General features: G+C 35.5%; 2 protein-coding genes across 2 annotated transcripts; both read left to right on the forward strand.

Moving 5' to 3' along the window:
- The first annotated feature begins 475 nt into the window (after nt 1-475).
- Nucleotides 476-14,693, forward strand: LOC102800835 (uncharacterized). The gene is made up of 6 exons (XM_006814286.3): nt 476-489; nt 10,726-10,859; nt 11,940-13,185; nt 13,435-13,515; nt 14,073-14,144; nt 14,314-14,693. The coding sequence occupies exons 2-6, from the start codon at nt 10,791-10,793 to the stop codon at nt 14,691-14,693; spliced, it is 1,848 nt and encodes a 615-aa protein (XP_006814349.2). The 5' UTR covers nt 476-489; nt 10,726-10,790.
- A 218-nt stretch (nt 14,694-14,911) lies between these two features.
- Nucleotides 14,912-19,426, forward strand: LOC144348384 (uncharacterized). Its single transcript, XM_078007772.2, has 6 exons — nt 14,912-14,987; nt 15,196-15,262; nt 15,355-15,636; nt 15,787-16,361; nt 16,446-16,718; nt 19,163-19,426. The coding sequence occupies exons 1-6, from the start codon at nt 14,949-14,951 to the stop codon at nt 19,271-19,273; spliced, it is 1,347 nt and encodes a 448-aa protein (XP_077863898.1). The 5' UTR covers nt 14,912-14,948; the 3' UTR covers nt 19,274-19,426.
- Nucleotides 19,427-25,752: the final 6,326 nt, after the last annotated feature.

Genomic DNA, 25,752 nt, shown 5'->3' on the forward strand with positions numbered 1-25,752 from the left:
GCTGTGTGATCGGTATGTCTGATTATAAATATATCAATCAATATATTTGCCAGTATTGTGAATTGGACAAGTACAAACGTAACTCTAGCATCCCGTCCAGGTGACATTTGACCTCACTGTGCCACATCATCCAATTTTATCACTCTGGATTTGTTAATAATTAAATCGTACCAACTGCCGAGTAGTGACCTTTAAACCCACCACTGCGTTTTATTCTTTATTCTTTAGGTGGTGTCAAACTACCATTCTCTATTTCTACGCATTTGTGAATTCAGGACAATTACACGCATTTAATAAGGCATATATCTATAATTTTAAAGTATTAACACCGCGAGTGTACCAGGGTCACAGTGCGTCTTAGACCCGAGGGTATTAGGACCACGATTGACAGCCAATCCGCCAGGAGGACCTGTACACATCGAACAGGCGTGGAAGTAGGCTGTTACTGGCGTTTACTTGGCTACTATAGAGACGTGAATGTTCTAGCAGGTAATAAGGATACTAATTACCTCCTCCTTTTAACAGGTGTAGCTATATATAAGAAGTAAGCAGTGTTTGATTCCACAGTATTCCACTTCTAGATTTAGTAATGTTTTTGCATGCAGGTGTGCAGTTGCATATTGATAAACTATGTGGTGTCAATTTCAATAATTTGCCCTTAACATAAGGCATTGAAACGACCAGATACGTAATATTCAGACAAGTCATTGAAAATGACACAGTCCCCGTTAATTTTTTGAAAGTTCGCTTTGTGCTCATCATATTAAAGCAGAGGAGTTGTCGCGAGCGTGTCCTTGAAACTTGAGTTCAAAGTGGCGTATACAACAGATTGTTTATTTACATCAAAACACCTGTTCCGTGTAGTAGTTTTATGGCGAAAAATAAAAACAGCCGTCATTCGGCCATCTTTGATTTGATTATGAAACACACTGATATGTAGGATGTATGTGCCAAATACAAATGAAAATCGTACATAAAATGTGGAAATATAGTAGTAAGGCCAAAAAGTCAGATGGCTGTCAATCGGCCATCCTTGACCAGATTTTGAAACAAATTGTCATGGACTGTGGACATGCATCCTAACATGTATAAAGTACATGTATGTGCCAAATTTTAATGAGAACTGACAGAGCACGTCCAAGATACCGCATAAAAAAATCAAAGAAAGTTAAGAAAGAACTCCCGTGTGCTGAAGGAATAGCGATCATGATGTAATATTCGAGAATATTTGAAAATGATAAACAAATTATGAATAATCTATTAAATAAGGAGCCACCAGTAGTCATCTACATACAGTAGTTCAGAAGACTTCATCTGGATCAAACTTGACAAATCTTTTTTCCATTTAAATGAAGATATATTTTTATGTACGTTATACCTCAGTCCCCAGTCTTCCAGTATCTTTAACTGGAAAGAATCTAACTTGTTCCAGCTTTTAGAAAAAGATATAGCTAAATATGCGACAAAGGGTGCAATTATCTTGACTGGCGATTTTAATGCACGGACAAAAAATGAAGAGGACACTGTTATTTACAATAACCCAGACCATCAATCCTCTGACACTATTAGTAGCCTAAAAAAAAAGAACATCACAGGATCTCTGTTTTAAAAATCATTATGGTGAACTTTTATTAGACCTGTGTATGAGTTCTGATTTAGTAATCCTCAATGGTAGATGCCCAGGAGACATGACAGGGAAATTTACATGTCACCAAAGAGGTGGCAGTAGCACTGTAGACTACACAATTGTTAGTCATAGCCTTTTTGATCAAGTCAATCTTTTTCACATTCATCCTCTTAATTTATACCTTTCAGACCACTGCCAAATCTCTTCACACCTAAAAACAAACGCAATATTAAATTATAGCAAATCTAAAGAAACGTGTACTGCACCAAAAACAAACTTCACTTACCTTTGGAATGAACATTCCAAACTGCAATTTAGTAATGCTTTACAGACAAAAGATATATGTAAACTTATTTATAATTTTAATAATACTAATTTTAACAATGACAGAGATTCTGTTAATACAGCAAGTACTTTATTGTCAAACATACTTTTTGAGGCAGCTGATATAAGTTTAAAAAAACGTAAAATTAAAAATATTTCATCTACAAAACATAAAATTACTAAATCAAAGTGGTTTAATAATGACCTCCTAAATTTAAAGAAGGAAATACAGAATCTTTCATCTAAATTCAGTAAAGACCCAAACAATAAACATTTGAGATTCAAATGCTATAATCTTAAACGTGAATACAAACGAATGCTGAACAAAAGAAAGAGAAAATATAAAAATGAAATCCTAAATAAATTAGACAATCTTGGAAAATCCCACCCTGATAAATACTGGGAAATGATAAATGACTTGAAAGGCAAGCAACAGGAAATAAATAACTCTGAAAATATTGAGGACCAAAAATGGTATGAACATTTCAAAAATCTAAATGAATCTAAATCTGACAACAGATACATTGAAGAAACTAGTTGCCTTCCAGACTACACATCATCCTCTGTAGACAGCCTGGATGGATTTATCTCTGAACTAGAAATCCAAAGGGCAATTAACAACTTAAAAAATGGTAAAGCTACAGGTACAGACAGGATTAAAAATGAAATGATTAAAACAGGGCGCAATGCATTAATTAAACCCCTGCAAAAACTATTCAATTTAATCTTAGCAAGTGGCAATTTTCCTACCAACTGGAACATAGGTATTATCACACCTATACACAAAAAAGGTGACAAAGCCAACCCAGACAACTATAGGGGTATAACTCTGCTCAATACTGTAAAATGACTAATTTTCACTGGGTTTAAATTTCACTGATTTACCATGTCGGGCATATTCAGTGGGTTTTAAATTCACGGTTTCGTCATTTAGATAATGTGTTCTATGCTAAATTGTACATATTCACTGTGTTTTAATTTAGCGCATTTTTCCAGTCAGCGAAATAAGCTAAATTAAAACCCAGTGAATAATTACCCCCTTTACAGTACTCTGAGCAAACTGTTTACATCCATCATGAAACAAAGGCTTACAGTTTATCTACAAGAAAAGAACTATATAATTAAAGAACAAATTGGATTCATGCCAAAATTTGGCACAAGAGACCACATTTTTGTTCTTAAACAGCTGCTAACTAAATATCTTCAAAATAAAAAATATATATTTGCCTGTTTCATAGACTTCCAAAAGGCCTTTGATTCAGTTTGGCACCATGGCCTATTATACAAACTAAGACAAATTGGCATTTCTGGCAATTTCTATCAAGTAATTAAAAACATCTATCAAAACTCAACAAGTACAGTCAAAACCAAAAATGGCATGACTAAATGTTTCCCTGTTCAAAGAGGCATCAGACAAGGGGATGGCCTTAGCCCTCTCCTTTTTAATATATTCGTGAACGATATTAAATCACACATTGAATCTGGCAAAAATGACCCACCAATGCTACTAAACAATAGGCTCTCTTGCTTACTTTATGCTGATGACTTGGTTCTTTTGTCAGAAACAAGTAGTGGTTTACAAAACGCTATTAACAATCTACAGGATTACTGCAAACAATGGATGCTACATATAAACATTTCTAAATCTAAATCAATGATCTTCAATAAATCAGGCAAGCTTCTAAATAATTTCAAATTCCAAATCAATGGCTCTGAATTAGAGAGAGTCTCAGCATATAAATATCTTGGAATGAAACTAAATTTAACAGGGAAATTTGATGTAGCACAACAGGATCTGAAAAATAGGGCACTGAAGGCATGTTTCAAAATTAAACAGCTACTATATTCAGAAACATTAATCCCAATTAAAATATACTTAAAAATGTTTGACTCAATGATCAAACCAATTCTTTTATACTGTTGTGAAATTTGGGCGGGTGACATTGTGAATAATAAAAAATACTTTATGAATCTCATGTCACCCATGGAAAAAATGCACATTAAATATTGCAAATTCCTACTCAAGGTCAATAGTAGAGCAACAAACATTGCATGCTTAATTGAATTAGGGAGATACCAATTAATTATCACTGGCATCAAACAAATGTTAAAATATTGGCTTAGAATTAAAAAAATGCCTGATAATACACTAATATATGATGCGTACAAGCTTGGCATCGCTCTAGACAATTCTGGCACTCAAAACTGGGTATCCAGCATAAAAAATTGCCTAGAGTATACAAGCATGGAAAGTGCATGGAGTGATAAAAACATAGAAGATAACTTTATTGAACAAATAACTGACAAACTAATAACCAAATTTAAAGTACATGCCAGGAACACTCTAAACAACGATAATAAAGGCATCAACCACAAAAATAAACTTCGTACCTATAGGCAGCTAAAAAAGGACTTTACATTTGAAAAATACTTAGATATAATAAAAAACCCGCATCATCGATCTTCATTATCAAAATTTAGACTAAGTGCTCATGTTTTGCAGATTGAAATGGGAAGATACAGTAATGTAGAAATAAGTGACAGAAAATGTCCAGTCTGTGATGAAAATGAAATAGAGGATGAAGAACACTTCCTGCTCAAATGTAAACTCTACACAAATGTGAGAGAACCCCTAATTACCATGACAAAACATCTTAATAATATTACATCAAATGAAGAAAAAATGATAGCCATAATGACTAGTGATAATGAGTCAATTATAATAGAACTGTCGAAATATATTTACAACTGTTTCAATCTGAGAGAAGAAAATATTAAAAAAAACAGTATGTCATCTGCCTCAAAATCTAAATAGTTACATGTATTTTAATTTTATTTAATGTGTTTAATGTTATTTTTTTATTTTTACTTCTTTTTTTTTTCTATACTTTATTGTACACTTTTGTCAAGATCCTAATAAGGATACGATTACAATAAAGATTATTATTACACATAGACATCATATACCTACAATAAGCCTACTTAAAAATATGCATAAAAATTTCTGACAAACAATCACAATCTAAATATCTAAAATTCAAACCACTATCTTAATATCAATATGTGTGTCAATAAATATTATATTTATTTATTTTCACTTACGTATATTAATAAGAAAGGCATCACAATCTTTAGAGTCCCTTTGATTGGTTCGTATATCCCGAAAATTGACATGGTAAAATTACAACCATCATACAGCTCAGTACCATAACAAATAATAATTTACGGCAGACGTACTTCTTGGTACATAAAATTCAAAGTAATCCCCAACGCGTCTCATTTGTTACTGCGTATAAATTGACACTATCTGGGGCATGTTGCACGCGAGGAGTACCAACCAAAAATACACACAGGACATTTTAAGAGGCTCGAAACAAAACCTATTCACTAATTTTCGTTTCGAAAACATCTACGACGGCTTAAAACCCTGCACCCCGTCCCGCATGTTTTTTTTTACCAGGCAGGAGACGCCGCAATCTCCCAGGCAGAGTTCTATTACGAATATATCGGTGATCTAACCGCAAGGAACTCTGGGAAGGAGAATGGAGACCCCGGTCAGCGTGGCGTTGCCCCAGTAGTTTCCACTGTGCATCCAGTAGTTAATGCCGACATCACGGTCTATACATTCCACATGAAGCATGGTATTCAGCTTAACCATATTTTCTTTTTTGCTCCATGGCTTAACTTAATAGGAACAGTAACTCCATTTGAGTGATATCGTGCCGTGAAATATTCAATGAAAAAAATAGTGAAACACGAGGCCCAAGCTGGGGGCCCACATAAGGTGTTGCAATAGTGTAAATATAACAAAGCCAGACACCGATTGTTTCCTTTGCTAGGTAAAATCAATGTACAGAATACTCGGATGAAACAACTAAAGTAAACTAGGATATATTAGAGCCAATGAATTCGTAATTTCCGACGAAAAGGGCCGGGAAAAAATACCCCTCATAACAAATCACCGTCGATCGTTACAAATCACTGTGTTGTAGGGGCGGTAAACAAATGAGACACCGATTGTCAAATTGTTTTGGTAATCATCGTATGTCAATTCATTTCATTTGTTCAGGGTACTCTGACACAAAAATAAGGTAAACCAGCCTACTTAGTGCTAATGACTTTGTGATTTCCCACACGAAGAACGTTCTCAGAAATAATCCGACATGCTGATCAGCACACCAACAATCGGCATCAAAATTGATCACAGCTGTCACGGTAAATTCGGTATGTTTTACGAGTTTTTTTTTTCTCCAAATCCCAACATATATTTACACATGTAGGCGAATTTTGTCAGCTCTGTGTAAATAGATATTTTTACTGGGAATGTGCCCCATTTTACGTACGAGAAGCCCTTACACAATGCAGTAGTCATCAACACACATTAACATCCCATACCTACTAATCGACTTGATAGCTTCATAATTTGGGGAGGGTGGGGGTGAAAGTGCACCATGCAAGTTTCCAAATGTGTAAAGGAAAATAAAGGAAAAAAGTACAATACAATGTTGGTAAGTGGTACAAAGGAAATATCTTCTTACGGCAGTGACTTGATACAACTACATTGATGCTGGAGGTCACCATATTTGTTCTCACGTTCAATAATACGGTGATAAATCAGGATTCACAAGTACAACGAATTTACACAACATTTTACCATGAAATCGAACCTACCAACCATTTTCATATCTTCAACACTGCCATGGTTTTAGCAATGATGAATTTCACATTCGTTATTTTCTTGACTGGGCTCACACAGGGTTCAATGTTCCGTGGCTTGAATGTAATTGTACACCACACGTGAATGTAAACTAGCTTGCACAGTAATTCGTTTCACAGTCATTGAGGTTATATATTTGTTCAATTACCTATTTATTTTATTTACTTATACGATAATAACAAATCATACATGTAATTTCTTTGACCTTATCATAATGTAAACTGATACATGTCATCTCCCGGGCATTTGCTTCGTTTTTGTACAACACACTGGAAATACCAAAATGGCTGACACCATCATAAATTGCTGGTCATAAAAAATAGAATACGCATGCGCAACATGCAAATTAGTCCACTCACTGATTCCTATTAGTTGTATTCATGCAATTGGGCAGAAAAAAATTTATAAAAAAATACATCAAAAATGCTAAATTTTAATTAAAATTTAATCAATCATTAGTAACATTCTTACCAAGTTATATAAAAATCGTTTTAATGCTTCTTGAGATATAACTGAAATAGCTTAAAATTCACACATTATTATGCAGATGAGCTCATTAATATGCATGGATGTCAACCAAAAACTAATCAAATCTGCGCATTGCCCCAGACAAGCTATATATCAAGTTTCATTGAAATCCGAACATTGGTTCTTGAGATATCGATGGAACAGACACAGACACAGACACAGACACACAGACAGACACAGACAGACACACACACACACACACACACACACACACACACACACACACACACACACACACAGACAGACACACTGACTGCAAAGACTCCCTTTTTGTGCTTCGCACACGGGAGTCAAAAACAAGATGCCTGCCAGTCGACCATCTTTGATCCAATTGTGAAATAAATCGTCATGGACATGTATCCTAACATGTATAATCTATGTACCAAGTTTGAATGACAACTGACAAAGCATGTCCAAAATACAACATTTTCAAAAAAACAAGATGGCTGCCAGTCGGCCTTTTTGAATCAAATCGCTAAACCACTGCATGTGCATATATCCCACATAAGGTACTAGGCACATGCAAAGAATGAACGGAATCGGTCCAAGGGATTCTGAGATACGACTCTGGACGGACACACAGACGCACGGACGCATGGGCGGACGAAGACCGAATTATAAGTCTCCGAACGGGGACTAAAAAATGATAACGTATTTTGTGGATAATAAAATGTAACTGCGAGACATGTCTCATACCGGTATGGATATAAGCAGTGCATGATGGGATGGGAAAACAATTCATATCAATAATAAAGGTGCACTTTTAAGATGTTAACTCAAACTGTACATTTGAAATTGTTTCATTTTCGTCTTAAATATGTTAAAATTAGGTTCTTCAAATGGAAAGCAAGGGTTTCATGAAATAAATCCACGGCAACAGGGGGGGGGGGTATAATGAAGTCTTGTTATATCATCCAGTGCGCAAGAACGAACACGTAGATGGGTGAGGAGTCTAAGCAATTTGCATGAATTTTAATCAATTAGTATGCTGTAAGAGCTACTACACAGTTCCCACATAGACTTGGTCGAATCTGATTCCAGTTGTATTTACGCCAGTATTTAAAAGGGAACTAAATAGAGCCTATTTTGGTGTTTCTATTTATCAAGTTATGTATATTGATTATAAATTTGAAAAAAAAAATTAAAAAAAATTATTATCTTCAGAGTTATGATGATTTAAATATGACAAACCATAAATCTGCGAAGGACTTCCGTTTGTGCCATCTTGCCATAAAAAACGCCCTCATGAGGTATAAACAGGTAAGATAACAAAGCATGATGACGAAATAGTATCTGATTAAATATAAGCAACTTAGGGAGTCATAGTTGGCTGGACTGGTGAATTGACTTCTAGTCTAGGTTATTTCGACTTTTACGTTAATGTTATTTACAAGCATATCAACATACAAACATTATGGATGTGCGATTGATCAAGACAGGCATTTTGTTTTGTTTTTTGTCTAACTGTCTAATAAATGCTGTTTCCAGTACTGCACTGTGCAGCGTGCAAATTATTCAAGTATGGAGTATGCAATCTTGAGTTCGTAGGGTGGTGGTAGAAACATTTTCGTCCATGTATTCAGGGGGCTGCACTGGCAAATCATGGGATAATTGTCACAAGAACACCAAGCAGATTGTTCACAGACTTCCGTGTAATTTGAAATAAAACTATCATCCGAACAATGGGCATCGTCAACGATATACTCTCATCACTCACACTGGACTGATCTGAATCTTCACAGTATGCCGTACTTCCCTGATCATAAGCCCGGAGGCATGAACACGTAAGGGAAAAGTAAGGGATGAGCTTATACTCGAGGAACAACTCTGAAAAGATGATTTTGTTTTGGGGTTAAACACTGTAATTATCCTGCTGACAAATTATCCAAAATTATCCAAAAAAATTATTCGTTCACCACGCCGGGCTCGGGAAAATAATACTTATTTTTGAAAAAAAATGCGTCATTGATTTCCACGACACTATCAGGGGGGAAATTCTTCTCCTCTGGGGTTCTCCACACGTGCCAGGGGGAATTTTGTCTCGTCTCTCTATCGCGTCCCCTTGAGGTACGGGATCGGGAAAGTCACTTAAACCTTAAAGTCAAATAGACGCACACAACAAAATACGGTTCAATAGCTAGTCTTTAGTCGGTCAGTCAAGTACTCTATAAGACACAGCGCCCTGGAGTAAAGTCCCCAAGACTATCGCAAGGCTGACTCAAGACTCTGTCCCAAGACTCTCCAAGACTGCGTCTGTCTTTCATTAACCAATCAAAATGTCGTAATGATGAAATTTTTCGATTATTGACGATTTTTTAACGCAATGCGGAAGTGAATTACCGCAATGTTAAAATGCGATCTGTAGCACTGATTGCAACGAAAAAACGATGATTTTTTCCCTAAAAACTGGCAATTCGCAATTTTCGAAATATAAACGACGGTTAATAGTAACCGTGGGTAAACTGAGTGTGGAGGAAAAATTTAAACACCTTTCACGGTCGCCAACATCATGTCACATCGTTCAAACCCTGGGCCTTTCATGATAGTCTCAAAGTAAACCATGCCCAATAACCAGGTACACGACTTAACGATCACATTTTTGGCTTTTCGAAAGCTACTACTCAAAGAAATATGGAATACTCCAGTATTGCAACATCGGGGTTCATCCTGAGTAAATGACAGAATAGAAAGGATGCGAACCACATTGTGTACGTTTGCCATGCACTCTGAAATTAATGCGAGTTTTCTCATAAAAACTAAAAGCACGAACCAAACTACCATGCCAATCACAATTATTATGAAATGAAACGCACCTTTTACACGCATATTTTAAAGAATATCGTCGACACCCAGTAAAAACACTCCTTTTATATAATATTTATAATCGTGAATGCTCTCAACTCGATGAATATACCTAGTGAAAATATAGGAATGGGCTTTATACTCGGGAGGGGCTTACGATCGGGAAAGTACTAACAGTACTTTAACGCAATTGGGCTTCCACTTTCAGCATACTGTGGTTCAAACGCCTAAAGGCTCTAACCCAAGTTTTAAAAAGCCGTTGTGCATATAAAAGTTGAGTATATACTAGTAGTACACAATGCTTGGCAGCATGAATGGCTATGTACAATGGCGTATACAAATGCGACCAGATACTAAAATGTCATAGCTTTGAAAAGTACCCGAATGTTAAATATGTTCGTTCGTTATTTATTCCCCTCCATGAATGGCCTCCATGGTGTTTAATTGCAAGCACTTCAAATGCCTATCTAAGCTACATGTACAGTTATAATTATAACAAAATTAAACCACTGCAATATTATTTCTAATACAGTTTAGAATATACACAACTATAAATTAAGGCCGCATTTAGATTCGCTTTAAGACAGATCACACAATCAATGCGTACATACGTTATCACTGTTAATTATTATTATAATATACACAGTAAAAACAAATTACTTGAAAATAAAATGAACCGAGTATTAAAGCAATGTTTTTTTACTTATCTTCCTAAATTCTCTTCCAGTGATAAAATACTGCAACCATCAAGCTTGACATTCTCATATATAACAGGTCAATATATTTAGACTCATGGCAAGTATCCCAACCAGCTGCAGTGAGGGTGAACCTGAAGCAAAGAAGACAAAATTGTCTAAAGACGTAAGTACAGTAGTATAACCTGTACAAACAGCACGATGAGTAACATATATTGCTTCTTATTTTAAATTGCATTGTTTTTGTCAGGGAGCCTGGAGACATGACATTTTTGAATTTGTACATCCTCACAACAAAGTTTTGTGAAACTTTTTTGGAGGGTAGTATTATCTCTGATGTATTAATATTGTATATGTTTTTATTTCATAAAGCAATATAATATTGTTGGTATTTTGAAAAAAAATGGCAAATTATAAAAAAATACTTATTCCAGCAAATTCAGACTGTTTCTTTCTAGGCGTTCCAACGTATAGCTCCTAACTCTCTGTACAACGTTCCATGTATTAACCAAAAGTTGTAATTAAAGTTAGGCGAATGTGGTGAACCCATTGCATTAATATTTGCCAAATTCTGTCTGTTTGCTGCTCTCTATGCGAGTCATGCCTATTAATTATAAAAGGTCTGGCTATTCAAATAGTTTTCTCTTTTGATAATGTAGCGAAGCAGATGGCATGGGTTTGTTGTATAATGGCCGGATACAATACGAGTGTTCACAAGTATCATTCAAATCAGTTTTGTATTTGTGTTTTGCCTGAGAAATAGATAAATATGTTTCATTGTGATTTTATACAGTGAATGCTTATTTCTGCTCACTTTGTTCTGTCAAATCTGAGATAATCGTTCTGTTCTGCGTTTTACTTGGAACTTGTTAATTTTGTGATGTCAAGTTCTCTGGACATTGCGCTGAAAATTGAACTGTTGTGTCTCACATATTACTACATAACATAAGTTGTTTACGTGTGTCTGCTTTCAGTGTGAAAACATTGACCTACATGTGTGATACATGATTCAGGAAAATTATTGTTCGTTAAGTTACTGATACATTGAATTTCTATTACCAATTTTCATAATGGTGTACAACAAATCAACAATGCATTTTGGGAATGTGATGTCAAATAAAAGAAATTGTATTTATTATGAATGGTCTTGACAACAGATACATGGCACCAAGGGTTCATTTTACACTATCCATGCAATACATGCAATACATGCTTAGTCCAACTTTTTAATTATGTTTACCAACAGGACCCTGCTGTGTTGATGGTATGCAACAGATGGTTGCCTAAAGCATTAGACTACTCAATCTCTTTCATCAATAGACAACTAGCAATATTATTGGCAAGGGATGGAAAACGTGTGTATTCAATGGCAGTGGAGGCAACTGATGAAGACAAAAGGGATGCTGATAAACACAACATTGAATTGTTGTTGTTTCGTCATCGCAATAAAGAGTCATATACTCCAGATGAGGGGTGGTTAAACAGTTGGAGAGATGGTTTCCCTCAGCTTGAGGGAATTAAAAATGACATATCATTGGTGATTGGCCATTTTTGCCCTGAAGAAGAGTCCACTGCTGATGCTGCTTGTGGTATTCAGAAGGTTATGCCAAAAGCTCATCTAGCACTCTTCTGTCATAATACACCTACTAATATGAGTGATACTGCAAATAAAGACAAACTGGATAAGGACATTTTGGAATATGCACAGAAAGCATCGTTAGTGTTATCACTGGGCAAACATGTACACGATGATCTCGACCTTAAGTTTATGGCATTGGATCCTAGAGAAGATGGGTCTACGCCCATATTTCAGGTGTATATTCCCGGACCAGATGATGAGGTTCTCCAGCAAAACATAAGTCATGTTAAAATGGAATCAGAAGTTAACGTGCTTACAGTAGCAAACAATTCTACAGATACCTCACATTTTGAGTTGATAAAGTCTGCAATGGTTGATGTAGCAGAAACAAACCACAACAACCATAAGAACACTATTCTGACTGTTGGTTGTTTAGATACAAATGCAAATAAAGGCACAAGTAAAGACAGACACTTACAGGTCGTAACTCGTGAATGTACATCTCTAAAAAAGCTGATAACTCTTACCAAGCAGTGTAACCTCATCGTCGATCCAGATGTAAACAAGCCATTCAGTCTTACAGCTTTACATTGCATAGCAACTGCAACACCAGTACTTGTGAATGGAAATTCTGGATTTGCTCAATTTATTGAAGAAGAGGATGGTTTCGATGTACTAGCAAGCAATGCTGTTGTTGATACTGGCATTAATTTTAATGGAGACATAGAGATGAATAAAGATAAAGAAGAATGGAAAAAGCTCCTGTACCGGACACTGGATAAGTATGATGTATCTCTCAAATGGGCTAGCATGATGAAAGATGCCTTGAACAAGTCAATCACTTCTGGGCGCATTTTTCATTGCAGGGAAAATTTTGTGAAGTGCTGTAACAGCATCCTTTCCTTGTGCAAAGGTAGGAACATGTTTCAATTCATTCCATATTTAAATATTCAAAAACAGTAGATAATCAAGCTCCAACGCTCATGGTGTGAACTTGTTCAAACAATAAACTTATCCATGTATTTGAATACACTTGCTAGAAAAAAATCATAAAAGGCCTGTGCACAAGTCACCCTATCCCTGCATGTTCATTAAATAAGCCCAGACCAAACTGTTCAATCACTCATGTCGTAATGACTCTTTTGGGATATATTGCGTTTAGATGATGAAAAAAATGAAACACCATCTAATCCAGTCACTGGACTTTCCCAGCAGTTAGATGAAGACAAAAGAATTGAACAAGGTAGGACATTATATCAAACTTATTTGTATCACTTTAGTAGTTGTCGGTATGTATATATGTATACATATTTATATGGGAAAGTGCACTGGCATGAAAAGTAGTGTGTGAGATATGTAGCAGTTGCAAGAGCACAATGCACTTTTTATTTTATTACGCTAATATTCTCAGATTTCCTGCAAACTACTGAGTAAATTTAAGGATTCTGTCTGTTAAATTTGAATGAACAATCTTTTTGGAATCTTTTTTACAGAACGTTTTAAAATCAATAAGATATGTATCCTGCTGTCTCCACGTAGCCTTTACGATCAGAGTTTATTCTGTGCAGCTTTGATATGTTTTAACACCTAGTAAAAAATATCACAGGTTTCAAAAATATAACTTCTTTAATCATGGAGGGCTAATACAAGGATGATGCAGATTACGGCTTTGGAGTATGTTCAGAATAAGCTTTAAATATAACACCATCACCAGGATGCATACTCAAACTAGTTATTTAATTTGATTTCTTTATAAGGAATAATGCATGACAAAACATGTTTCTCTTTATATAATTACAGATCGTGATATCAATCCAGGTAGTTCTCCAAAACATTCTACAAATAGTGGAAACTCATCACATAACCCTACAGGTCAGTTAAATTTACAATAAGTATTTAAGTTTAAATACTAATTATTCTTCAATCACATAGGCTTGAATAATACACATTTGATTTGAAGTAACTGATTGCATGAAACAGGATAAAAATCACTGCTCACCTCATGTTCGTGAATACAAAATTGTGTTTATAATTGTGACAGGAGAATCATGTTACGAGCACGGCCGTGTAAATATATATGTCCATTCTGGAGAAAAACAGGTGGATCAAAAATTGAGGCAAATTGAAAATTTGAAGACTACTAGAGCACAAATAGAGGCAGAGGGTGACATAGAAACCAGAGAATCGAAGGAAGGCTGCCTCATCCTGCCCGTTATATGCAAGCGCGTCAGAGCATTGGATAGGCTTTGGTCACAGATGTGGTCAGGAGAGCTGAATCAGATGATTCAAAAGGAGATCGTCACACCAGATTTCCTGCAAAGTGTAAATTTAACTGAGGTCAAGTTGACAACCAATATTCTTACATGGGAGTACAACAGATGCAGAGCAGAACTTATCCTTGTTATTGGAGGTGAGTTATAAAACATTATCTGTCAAAGTTCGTTTGTAATATTTTTTCATCTACGTTTGGTAGCATTGGTATTATAATTATTAGGAGAAATTTAACATCATTTTTTCAAGAAGGTATTAGAAGATATTAGAAGATATTAATAACAATTTTAAAGGAAACCATCTTGAAGATTTGTTGAAATGTTATAGGTTTAACGTAACTATTCTTTTTGTTTGTTTACATAATTCTGTGTAACTGATGATGAATACGTGAGAGATAAATACCCAATGAAATCTGACTTAAAGCCAAGTGAAGATACAAAAGAGGTATACTATCAGGATAAAAGTCGTTTCTTAATAGAGATGTACTTTGCAAATCGTCTAACAATCATATGTGTGTGGTAGCAATAAGAAATATGTTGGTTTTCAACTAATGTACACCGCCGTACAGTGTTAAATATTGCAACAATAAGGAGACTCTTACAAAACCAAAATGTAGACATTTTTTACACATTTAGATTTGATTCAATTACAGGGACAACAGCATACTACATCAGACACAGAAGGCAAAGACATTATTTCAATGGAAACACATTGTGTCGGTAAGCTATAACGATACTATAAATGGTGATACGTTGGGGGATGGTTTCTTCATTTTGTCAGTAATCACTAAATGTTTCTTTCTAACACATAGTGGCTGTTGAATGTGACTCCAAAAACATCCACAGAGAGTTAGTGCGCAACGTGTTTCAAAACTACGGTAATGTTATTTCCGAACATTGGAGACGTTACGAGGATGTAGAGATTGCACGTTTCAATCTGGACAACTGCGATGTGATAAGGATTATTGATGATGTAAAAGATCAACCGGAAAAGCTGTATTTCCTTGGTGTGATGAAAGTCGTAGCAGTTAACAGTGAAATGGAATCTTTTGTAGAATATAACAAAGATAAGATGACTACATACGATGACAATGGTATGTTTATTATTAAGGTTTCTATTCATATATTACCGCATTGAATTAAGTTCATTCCAGTCATAATTATCCTTATGATACAGCTTAATTTAAAAATTAAAAAATAAATAATTGATAACATAGGATTATAAATGTTCTATATATTTTCAGCTCTATATGGTTTTCTCCACACAAATGGTGTGGATATCCAAAGTATCGTGAGAAAAACAATGGCTCAGTTGAAATCCAATAACGCTTTTCTGAGAGGTATGTCTCTATTACTGATTGAACCATCACCGGAGGCATATATGGGTGTAGCCACACACTTCCTGGAAGATGCCATAGAAAATAGGAAATTACTGATATCAAAAAATAAAGAGCTAAAAGAAAAGAGCGATTCAGTAGTAGAGTTGGAGAGAAGCCTGAAAGAAAGGTTTGTATACGAGGACAAATTACGTAAAATTCTAGCAGAATTGCAGATTGCTAGGAGTAGAGACAATGACAAGCTGAAAGAATTTGAAGTTGCGACATTGAAAAAAGATGAACGGATCAACGACTTGATGCAACAGTTATCAAAAACCAAGGAACAGTTGGAATATGAGAAGATGTTACATACTACATTAGAGAAGTCGGCGCAGTCAGATACAGAAACAAAGAAACAAGTTGTCCATGGTGCAAGCCCAGATGAAAAGCCAACAAATATAGACACTAAGAATGATAATAAACATGGCGATGGAAGTAAAGAGGTAAGTAAAAATGGACTTGTTTTCACACTGAGGTAACATAATTTATTCAGATAAAATGTATTCTTATCATACCTCTCATTGCAGGAATCAGTACACTCAGACACAGAGAAGAAAGAAAAAGATGTGTACAGTGCACTCCCCAGTGTTGATGAGAAACAAGCGACGACAGACACTAAAACCGACAATAAACAAAGACTTGATGTTAGTGGTAGGGATACTGGTAGTGATGATGGTGGCGACAATGATGATGATGGTGACAGTGATGATGGCGGTGACAGTGATGATGGTAGTGGCAGTGATGTTGATGGAAATAGTGATAATGGCAGTGATAGTGATGATGACAGTGCAAATAACGAGGTAAGTATTCAAATATGATGAAATGCACTGATATCAAGGTCTTGCATTTGAACAATCTATTATCCCGGAACACAACAAAGTTTTGCTGCTTTAAAACAATTCAAGATTCACGATTATATATAAAAATATCCACCACCACTTCCAATATTCAATTGACTTTCATAGCATATCAAATTATAGAATCACAGTCCTTAACTTGCTGACACAAAGTTTGTGGAGCATGACATTTGACATGTCAAATGAACAGTGCCCTCTAGTGGCAACTAGCGTCCCTTTTCTGTTTTCTGTGTTCAAATTTTAATAAAAGCACAAAATTTAAAACATTTGTATATTTTAATGTTATCATTAAAATAATATGTCATTCTTAGTTCTCTCTGGAATCAAATCATTGGTTTTAAAAATTTGAAAAACAAAATGCAACCTTACAAATAATGCATGTAAAATATTACATGTAGTATTCATATAATATAGAATCTGTACCCGTGGTATTGACCGTCGTAATTGTTTACGTTCTGTGTTTGTGCAGTGACTGGTTGGCACTCATACTAGTTATTAAATATACATATATGTGTTTCTGCTGATACAACAACTTATGAGCAATGTTAACACAGCGAGGCATTGAACAAGAGACTCTGTGCTCATTAAAATGCATAACTGTAATATCTAAAACACTGATGCAAAGGACAAGTGATATGATTGAACTAAAAGATAACCATACATGGCAATGTGAACTCATTTATATGCATAACTGTAATATCTAAAACACTGATGCATAAGACAAGTGATATGATTGAACTAAAAGATAACCACACATGGCAATGTGAACTCATTTATATGCATAACTGTAATATCTAAAACACTGATGCATAGGACAAGTGATATAATTGAACTAAAAGATAACCATACATGGCAATGTGAACTCATTTATATGCATAACTGTAATATCTGAAACACTGATGCATAGGACAAGTGATATAATTGAACTAAAAGATAACCATACATGGCAATGTGAACTCATTTATATGCATAACTGTAATATCTAAAACACTGATGCATAGGACAAGTGATATAATTGAACTAAAAGATAACCATACATGGCAATGTGAACTCATTTATATGCATAACTGTAATATCTGAAACACTGATGCATAGGACAAGTGATATAATTGAACTAAAAGATAACCATACATGGCAATGTGAACTCATTTATATGCATAACTGTAATATCTAAAACACTGATGCATAGGACAAGTGATATAATTGAACTAAAAGATAACCATACATGGCAATGTGAACTCATTTATATGCATAACTGTAATATCTAAAACACTGATGCATAGGACAAGGGATATGATTGAACTAAAAGATAACCACACATGGCAATGTGAACTCATTTATATGCATAACTGTAATATCTGAAACACTGATGCATAGGACAAGTGGTACGATTGAACTAAAAGATAACCATACATGCCAATGTGAACTCATTTATATGCATAACTGTAATATCTGACACACTGATGCATAGGACAAGTGATATGATTGAACTAAAAGATAACCATACATGGCAATGTGAACTCATTTATATGCATAACTGTAATATCTGAAACACTGATGCATAGGACAAGGGATATGATTGAACTAAAAGATAACCATACATGGCAATGTGAACTCATTTGTATGAACAATTGATATATCTGAAACATTGTAAAGCCTAGGACATGCAATCAATGTCACAATGAAAGCAATGAACTAAAGGTGATGACTAATTTATGAGATGGTCATATATAATCATTGGACCTCATTAATATGCATAAGCACATGGCTTATTATACATGTTTTGTGTATATTCTGAAAAAGAACCTTTGATCACCAAATAAGGTTAATATAAACTACCCAAATGGTAATCATGTGACCTCATTAATTATGAAACAGATGGCTCTAAGTTTGGGCTCCACTGAAGCAGCTTGCAACTTTACTTCTACTTTCTCTTGTAACATTTTTCATCATGTCATTCCAATATTGAAAGCTACTTCTTGGTTTGACAGATATATTGTTTTGAATTGTTGTATTGCCTCTCACTCAGGTTTTAGACGAGGACCTGAAACAATTTCATGCACTATGCACAACCAATGTTGAGTCGAGAAGAAGGATCTAATTATGATGTATTGTGGGTATTCCTTTAGAATTGCAACAGTTTTGAAACTTTGTATGAGGATTAGTGCTTGTCTGCCAATTACTAGCCATCAGCCATTTTCACCTTGTTCGACAGTCAGGTGGTTGTTTTGATTAACACAGTTGACCATGGTTAGGGGTCACCATACGACACTAGAAATTCTTCGACCATGTTTCAACTGTTCGTCTGTACAATAAAAATGCACTGCACAATGAAAACATTGCCACAATAACTATGATTTTAATTTTCTGTTTTCTGACTGTGAAAGGACAAGAGAAAGTTGTATGCTGATGGACGAGGTACAGCTGATGTCCAGAGTGATGACGAAGAACATGGTGATGACCACGGTGATGGTGAAGAACATGGTGATGGTGAATAAGTTATTCGTTTGAAAAAGACTGGTTTCTAACAGGAACAAACAATCTGAACAGATTGCCAAGATATGAACCTCCCCAAGCATCAATCTGACAGAAATTAAAGGTCAAAGAGTAACTGCTCTTTGAGTTAATAAATATTTAAGTTTATAAGTAAATATGTATTGTGTTTGCTGACTTCAGTTTTAAAAACGCAACTTTTGCATTCCATATCAGTCAACACATTCGGGAGATGGGATGGTGTTATTACCACACATATTTAAAGCCAGTAATAAACATACTAGTCATTTGGGATGCAATCAAAAAGATTAGGATGCATTATCCAGCAAAATTGTCAGTTTTTGTCCATGACGATTTGTTTCACGATTGAATAAAAGATAGCCGACTGGCAGTCATCTTGTTTATTGAAAATGTTGTATCTTAGACAAGCTATGTCAGTTTTGGTTCAAATTTGGTACATACATTATATATGTTATGATACATATGCATGGTGATTCATTTTGCGATTGAATCAAACTGGCAGACTTGTATTTAAAATATAATATCATTGTATTAATTATCATATTTTTGTCACATACATCATAATACACGCATGAATGTTTATATGTAGGAATATCTTCAAATAGGTGTATTAAATGTTCATAGTGAACAAATCAAAATAAATAATAAATGCATACCATCTCATACTTTGATTATGACTATGACTGACACTCAAAGTTGTATATTCTCAAACATACATTGTACTTATGCTTCCTTGTCATTAAATTGAAAAATGTTTTAATGTCCCGCCATGAAAATGGAAGAATTTAGGAAGAGTCTTGGTAACGCCAAAACATACGTTTATAATACTGCACACATGCATTTTAGTTGAGATTGGATACAAAAATATGAGAAAAAGCAAGTTTGTATCATATTACTTACTTACTTACTTACTTTGGCCTGTCGCCCCTCCTGGAACATAGACCATCGACGACAGCTCTCCAGCGTGTGTGGTTCTGTGCTGCAGTCTTAAGCTGCCCCCAGATATTAGATTCAAATTAAAAAAAAAAATTAATAAATCGTTTTTGTTTATATTAGACTACTCCTCTTTATATTATTATATTTTTGCACATTTACCTCCAGGCTAAAAAAATCTAAAGGAATCCATTACAAAATTGGATTAGGGTCAATTGTCCACAGAGACAAAATGTATTCCAGATCTGTGCTAACAGTCATTAGAAACAATAACTCATAGACACGATATCGTTAAAACATGGTTTAATAAATAATAACAGTCCTACCCCATATATAATTCTTAGAAACAATACCCAATTCTATTATGGATTAATCTTTTACCTAATATGGTGCTCCAATACCCACAATTTATATGAAATGTTGGCAAGACTTGTAGACGAAATAACTCAATTGTATAAAGTTGGAGGTGCTTTATATAATGTATAATGTTCAACAGCACCCTCTAGTCGATTTAGTCTATTCGGTGAATTATTTAATAAAAAGTATATATTTGTGTTTGTACAACAATACTCACAAGCAGAATATCAGAGAGAACTATCTACTCAGTATAGTAGACCATGAGTCAAATCTCAGAATGTGACTAGAAATAGAACAGCGCCCTCTAGTAGATTTAGTCTATTTGGTGAATTATTCTATAAAAAGTATATATTTGTGTTTGTACAACAATACTCACAAGCAGAATATCAGAGAGAACCATCTACTCAGCATAGTAGACCATGAGACAAATCTCAGAATGTGACTAGATATAGAACAGCGCCCTCTAGTAGATTTAGTCTATTTGGTGAATTATTCTATAAAAAGTATATATTTGTGTTTGTACAACAATACTCACAAGCAGAATATCAGAGAGAACCATCTACTCAGCATAGTAGACCATGAGACAAATCTCAGAATGTGACTAGATATAGAACAGCGCCCTCTAGTAGATTTAGTCTATTTGGTGAATTATTCTATAAAAAGTATATATTTGTGTTTGTACAACAATACTCACAAGCAGAATATCAGAGAGAACCATCTACTCAGCATAGTAGACCATGAGTCAAATCTCAGAATGTGACTAGATATAGAACAGCGCCCTCTAGTAGATTTAGTCTATTTGGTGAATTATTCTATAAAAAGTATATATTTGTGTTTGTACAACAATACTCACAAGCAGAATATCAGAAAGAACCATCTACTCAGCATAGTAGACCATGAGACAAATCTCAGAATGTGACTAGATATAGAACAGCGCCCTCTAGTAGATTTAGTCTATTTGGTGAATTATTCTATAAAAAGTATATATTTGTGTTTGTACAACAATACTCACAAGCAGAATATCAGAGAGAACTATCTACTCAGCATAGTAGACCATGAGTCAAATCTCAGAATGTGACTAGATATAGGACAGCGCCATCTAGTAGATTTAGTTTATTTGGTGAATTATTCTATAAAAAGTATATATTTGTGTTTGTACAACATTACTCGCAAGCAGAATATCAGAGAGAGCTATCGATTTCTTTCCGTCAATCATACATGTAGCCATGTGTCACATACACTTAGTCGTGTTACATATGTTTAGCCAAAACATGTACTTTTTGCCAAGTCATGTTACACACGTTCAATCACGTTACATACGTTCATCTATGTTATATACGTTTAGTCATTTTGAATTGAATCGCTAAACCACTGCATGTGCATATGTCCCACATAAAGTGTACTAGACACATGCAAAGAATGAACGGATTCTGAAATATGACTCTGGACAGATGGACGGACGGACACACAGACGGACGGACAGACTCAGGAAATCACGGACGGTCGGGGACAACCTAACATCCTAACATGTATGATCTATGTACTAAATTTGAATGAAAACTGACAAAGCATGTCCAAAATACAACATTTTCAAAAAACAAGATGGCTGCCAGTCGACCATTTTGAATCGAATAGCTAAACCACTGCATGTGTCCCACATAAAGTACTAGACACATGCAAAGGATGAACAGAATCGGTCGAAGGGATTCTGAGATATGACTCCAGACGGACACACAGACGCACAGACACCCAGAGACCGAATTATAAGTCCTCGTTTTCGGACTTCGTCCGAACGGGGACTAATAAACCATGTCCCGCACTATAATAATGAATACCAAAAATAGTTGAATGCATTTCCACTGTTTGTCAAGTCATTAATTGATCTTGAATCATAAAATTAGTGAAATGAAACTGACTTCATACAGAACATTATATGTTTTGTATGGAATGCAACTAAGATATATAGAGATGCTTGTGGTAAATTTCCGTATTTTCATCTCGTGCATAGTCACCTGTGCTCTCGCTGTCGCTCGCAAATGTCGTAAATTACGAAATTTGGACGAGATTTACGAACAAAATAAATATCTATTAGTAGGATTTACGAACACATTTTGTACAAAATACCCTCGCAAATCGCCCTCATTTAATTGTCAAGACTCGACTATGATCATCACGCGTGTTACGGTTTGAGTGATTGTCATTTTAAAGTTAAACAATGTCCCGTTACTTCTAAGATTGCAACAATTGTTACATGGTGATCGCGATCAACACGGAACTGCCACTGAATGTATTTTTCCACTCTAAAGTTATTTTGGTGTCATCGCACATGCGTAGTTTAGTCGACATGTGTTTCAAGATACCCCGCGACATTACTCTCAGTATGGAACGGTTTCATGTCGCCCTTATCAAACACGTGATTTGTTTATTTATTGAAAATGGAGACTACGTCAAAAAGGAGCAGACAACTGCTCGACGAGTATTTTTCACGACGAGATGGAGAAACCGCTAAATCGTGTTCAGAACCAGAAACATATGGGTGTCCTAACCCTGACAGCACCAAGAAACGGAAAGTTGATCGTACTGCAGCACGATTTCAGAAATAATGGAAGGTTAGCTGCGGTTCCGTAGCTCTTTGGTGCGTCATACAATCTAATTTTGCCCTACCAATTTCATTCGGACGTCTTGTTTTTATTTTTGTTGTTGTATGTCGAACATGGGCCGGCCAGTGTCTGTCACGTAAATAATGCGGTCGGCAACATAGGGCTATGATTCCACAGCTAATGGAAGGTGAGACAATGTTAGCGAATCGATCGAAAAATACTATAATTTGTGTAACATTCTTACCGGGCATTCTTAGCATTGAGATCGAGTTACAAGACCGAAAGTTACTTTTTCACTTTAATTCAGAAATTTCGATGAAAATAAATAGTCATTTTGTGTCGTCATAAACGTCAACATGCGGGTTTGCATGATGAGCACGGGAGATTACTTCATAATAATATTGATTGGTATAGAGTTTTTTTCTGAGAAATTTCCCGTGAAAATTTATTCACAGACTTGTGTTCTAGGCAGTGAACTTTTGAATGATGACTATTTTCCCCACTGTTAACAATGTGAGCTTATCATGAATATGTTTAATTAATACTGAGTTATTCAAATAAAGGTTCTGGTGTCTACCAGATGTTTTGTGATGTTTTGTTGTACCATCATAAATGGTACATTTTGTGGAGCAGACTGCCTAATTTGATGTCATGAAATTACACACAAAATTAGAGCTCAGGTTGCACCAGCAAGCACCATTTTCAGCATGCTGTTCTTGTTTTCGGCGGACGACAGAGGGGACACCTCCCTCTCCTTCCCCGTTGTGCTCGGTCGCGGGAAAATGCTCTGCAGTTTCCAGACAAAGTTTACTAATACTTTTTTTTCTTGATTAGTAAATTTACTATTACCTAGCAAATTCCAGAGAGAGCCCAGAGTCACTCATAGGCAGGGATTACTATCGTATCCATGTACGTATCTGTACGGATATTATTGTTTGTTCTATCAATATCTCAAACATCACTAGATAGTTTTGAATGCAGTTTGGCGAACTTTATGATGGACGCCATACCTGGGCTCTCTCTGGAATTTGCTAGGTAATAGTAAATTTACTAATCAAGAAAAAAAAGTATTAGTAAACTTTGTCTGGAAACTGCAGAGCATTTTCCCGCGACCGAGCACAACGGGGAAGGAGAGGGAGGTGTCCCCTCTGTCGTCCGCCGAAAACAAGAACAGCATGCTGAAAATGGTGCTTGCTGGTGCAACCTGAGCTCTAATTTTGTGTGTAATTTCATGACATCAAATTAGGCAGTCTGCTCCACAAAATGTACCATTTATGATGGTACAACAAAACATCACAAAACATCTGGTAGACACCAGAACCTTTATTTGAATAACTCAGTATTAATTAAACATATTCATGATAAGCTCACATTGTTAACAGTGGGGAAAATAGTCATCATTCAAAAGTTCACTGCCTAGAACACAAGTCTGTGAATAAATTTTCACGGGAAATTTCTCAGAAAAAAACTCTATACCAATCAATATTATTATGAAGTAATCTCCCGTGCTCATCATGCAAACCCGCATGTTGACGTTTATGACGACACAAAATGACTATTTATTTTCATCGAAATTTCTGAATTAAAGTGAAAAAGTAACTTTCGGTCTTGTAACTCGATCTCAATGCTAAGAATGCCCGGTAAGAATGTTACACAAATTATAGTATTTTTCGATCGATTCGCTAACATTGTCTCACCTTCCATTAGCTGTGGAATCATAGCCCTATGTTGCCGACCGCATTATTTACGTGACAGACACTGGCCGGCCCATGTTCGACATACAACAACAAAAATAAAAACAAGACGTCCGAATGAAATTGGTAGGGCAAAATTATATTGTATGACGCACCAAAGAGCTACGGAACCGCAGCTAACCTTCCATTATTTCTGAAATCGTGCTGCAGTACGATCAACTTTCCGTTTCTTGGTGCTGTCAGGGTTAGGACACCCATACGTTTCTGGTTCTGAACACGATTTAGCGGTTTCTCCATCTCGTCGTGAAAAATACTCGTCGAGCAGTTGTCTGCTCCTTTTTGACGTAGTCTCCATTTTCAATAAATAAACAAATCACGTGTTTGATAAGGGCGACATGAAACCGTTCCATACTGAGAGTAATGTCGCGGGGTATCTTGAAACACATGTCGACTAAACTACGCATGTGCGATGACACCAAAATAACTTTAGAGTGGAAAAATACATTCAGTGGCAGTTCCGTGTTGATCGCGATCACCATGTAACAATTGTTGCAATCTTAGAAGTAACGGGACATTGTTTAACTTTAAAATGACAATCACTCAAACCGTAACACGCGTGATGATCATAGTCGAGTCTTGACAATTAAATGAGGGCGATTTGCGAGGGTATTTTGTACAAAATGTGTTCGTAAATCCTACTAATAGATATTTATTTTGTTCGTAAATCTCGTCCAAATTTCGTAATTTACGACATTTGCGAGCGACAGCGAGAGCACAGCATGATACTTGGTTAGTTTTTATGTACAATCTGTACAAATTAATTATTAACTGAATATATCACATTTTTGTGTATCTTTAAAGCAGCTTGTTTTTTCTGTT

This window comes from Saccoglossus kowalevskii, chromosome 18, assembly GCF_978046115.1.
Source record: "Saccoglossus kowalevskii chromosome 18, keSacKowa6.1, whole genome shotgun sequence".
NCBI classification, from domain to species: Eukaryota; Metazoa; Hemichordata; class Enteropneusta; family Harrimaniidae; genus Saccoglossus; species Saccoglossus kowalevskii.

Bases quoted from the DNA above. Each gene is read 5' to 3' on its own strand.
- LOC102800835 (XM_006814286.3), top strand. From the start codon at position 10,791: ATGGCAAGTATCCCAACCAGCTGCAGTGAGGGTGAACCTGAAGCAAAG. The intron at 10,860-11,939 runs GTAAGTACAGTA...GTTTACCAACAG, and splicing joins AGACAAAATTGTCTAAAGAC to GACCCTGCTGTGTTGATGGT. The intron at 13,516-14,072 runs GTAGGACATTAT...ATATAATTACAG, and splicing joins AGACAAAAGAATTGAACAAG to ATCGTGATATCAATCCAGGT.
- LOC144348384 (XM_078007772.2), top strand. From the start codon at position 14,949: ATGAAATCTGACTTAAAGCCAAGTGAAGATACAAAAGAG. The intron at 14,988-15,195 runs GTATACTATCAG...ATTCAATTACAG, and splicing joins CAAGTGAAGATACAAAAGAG to GGACAACAGCATACTACATC. The intron at 16,362-16,445 runs GTAAGTAAAAAT...CTCTCATTGCAG, and splicing joins ATGGCGATGGAAGTAAAGAG to GAATCAGTACACTCAGACAC.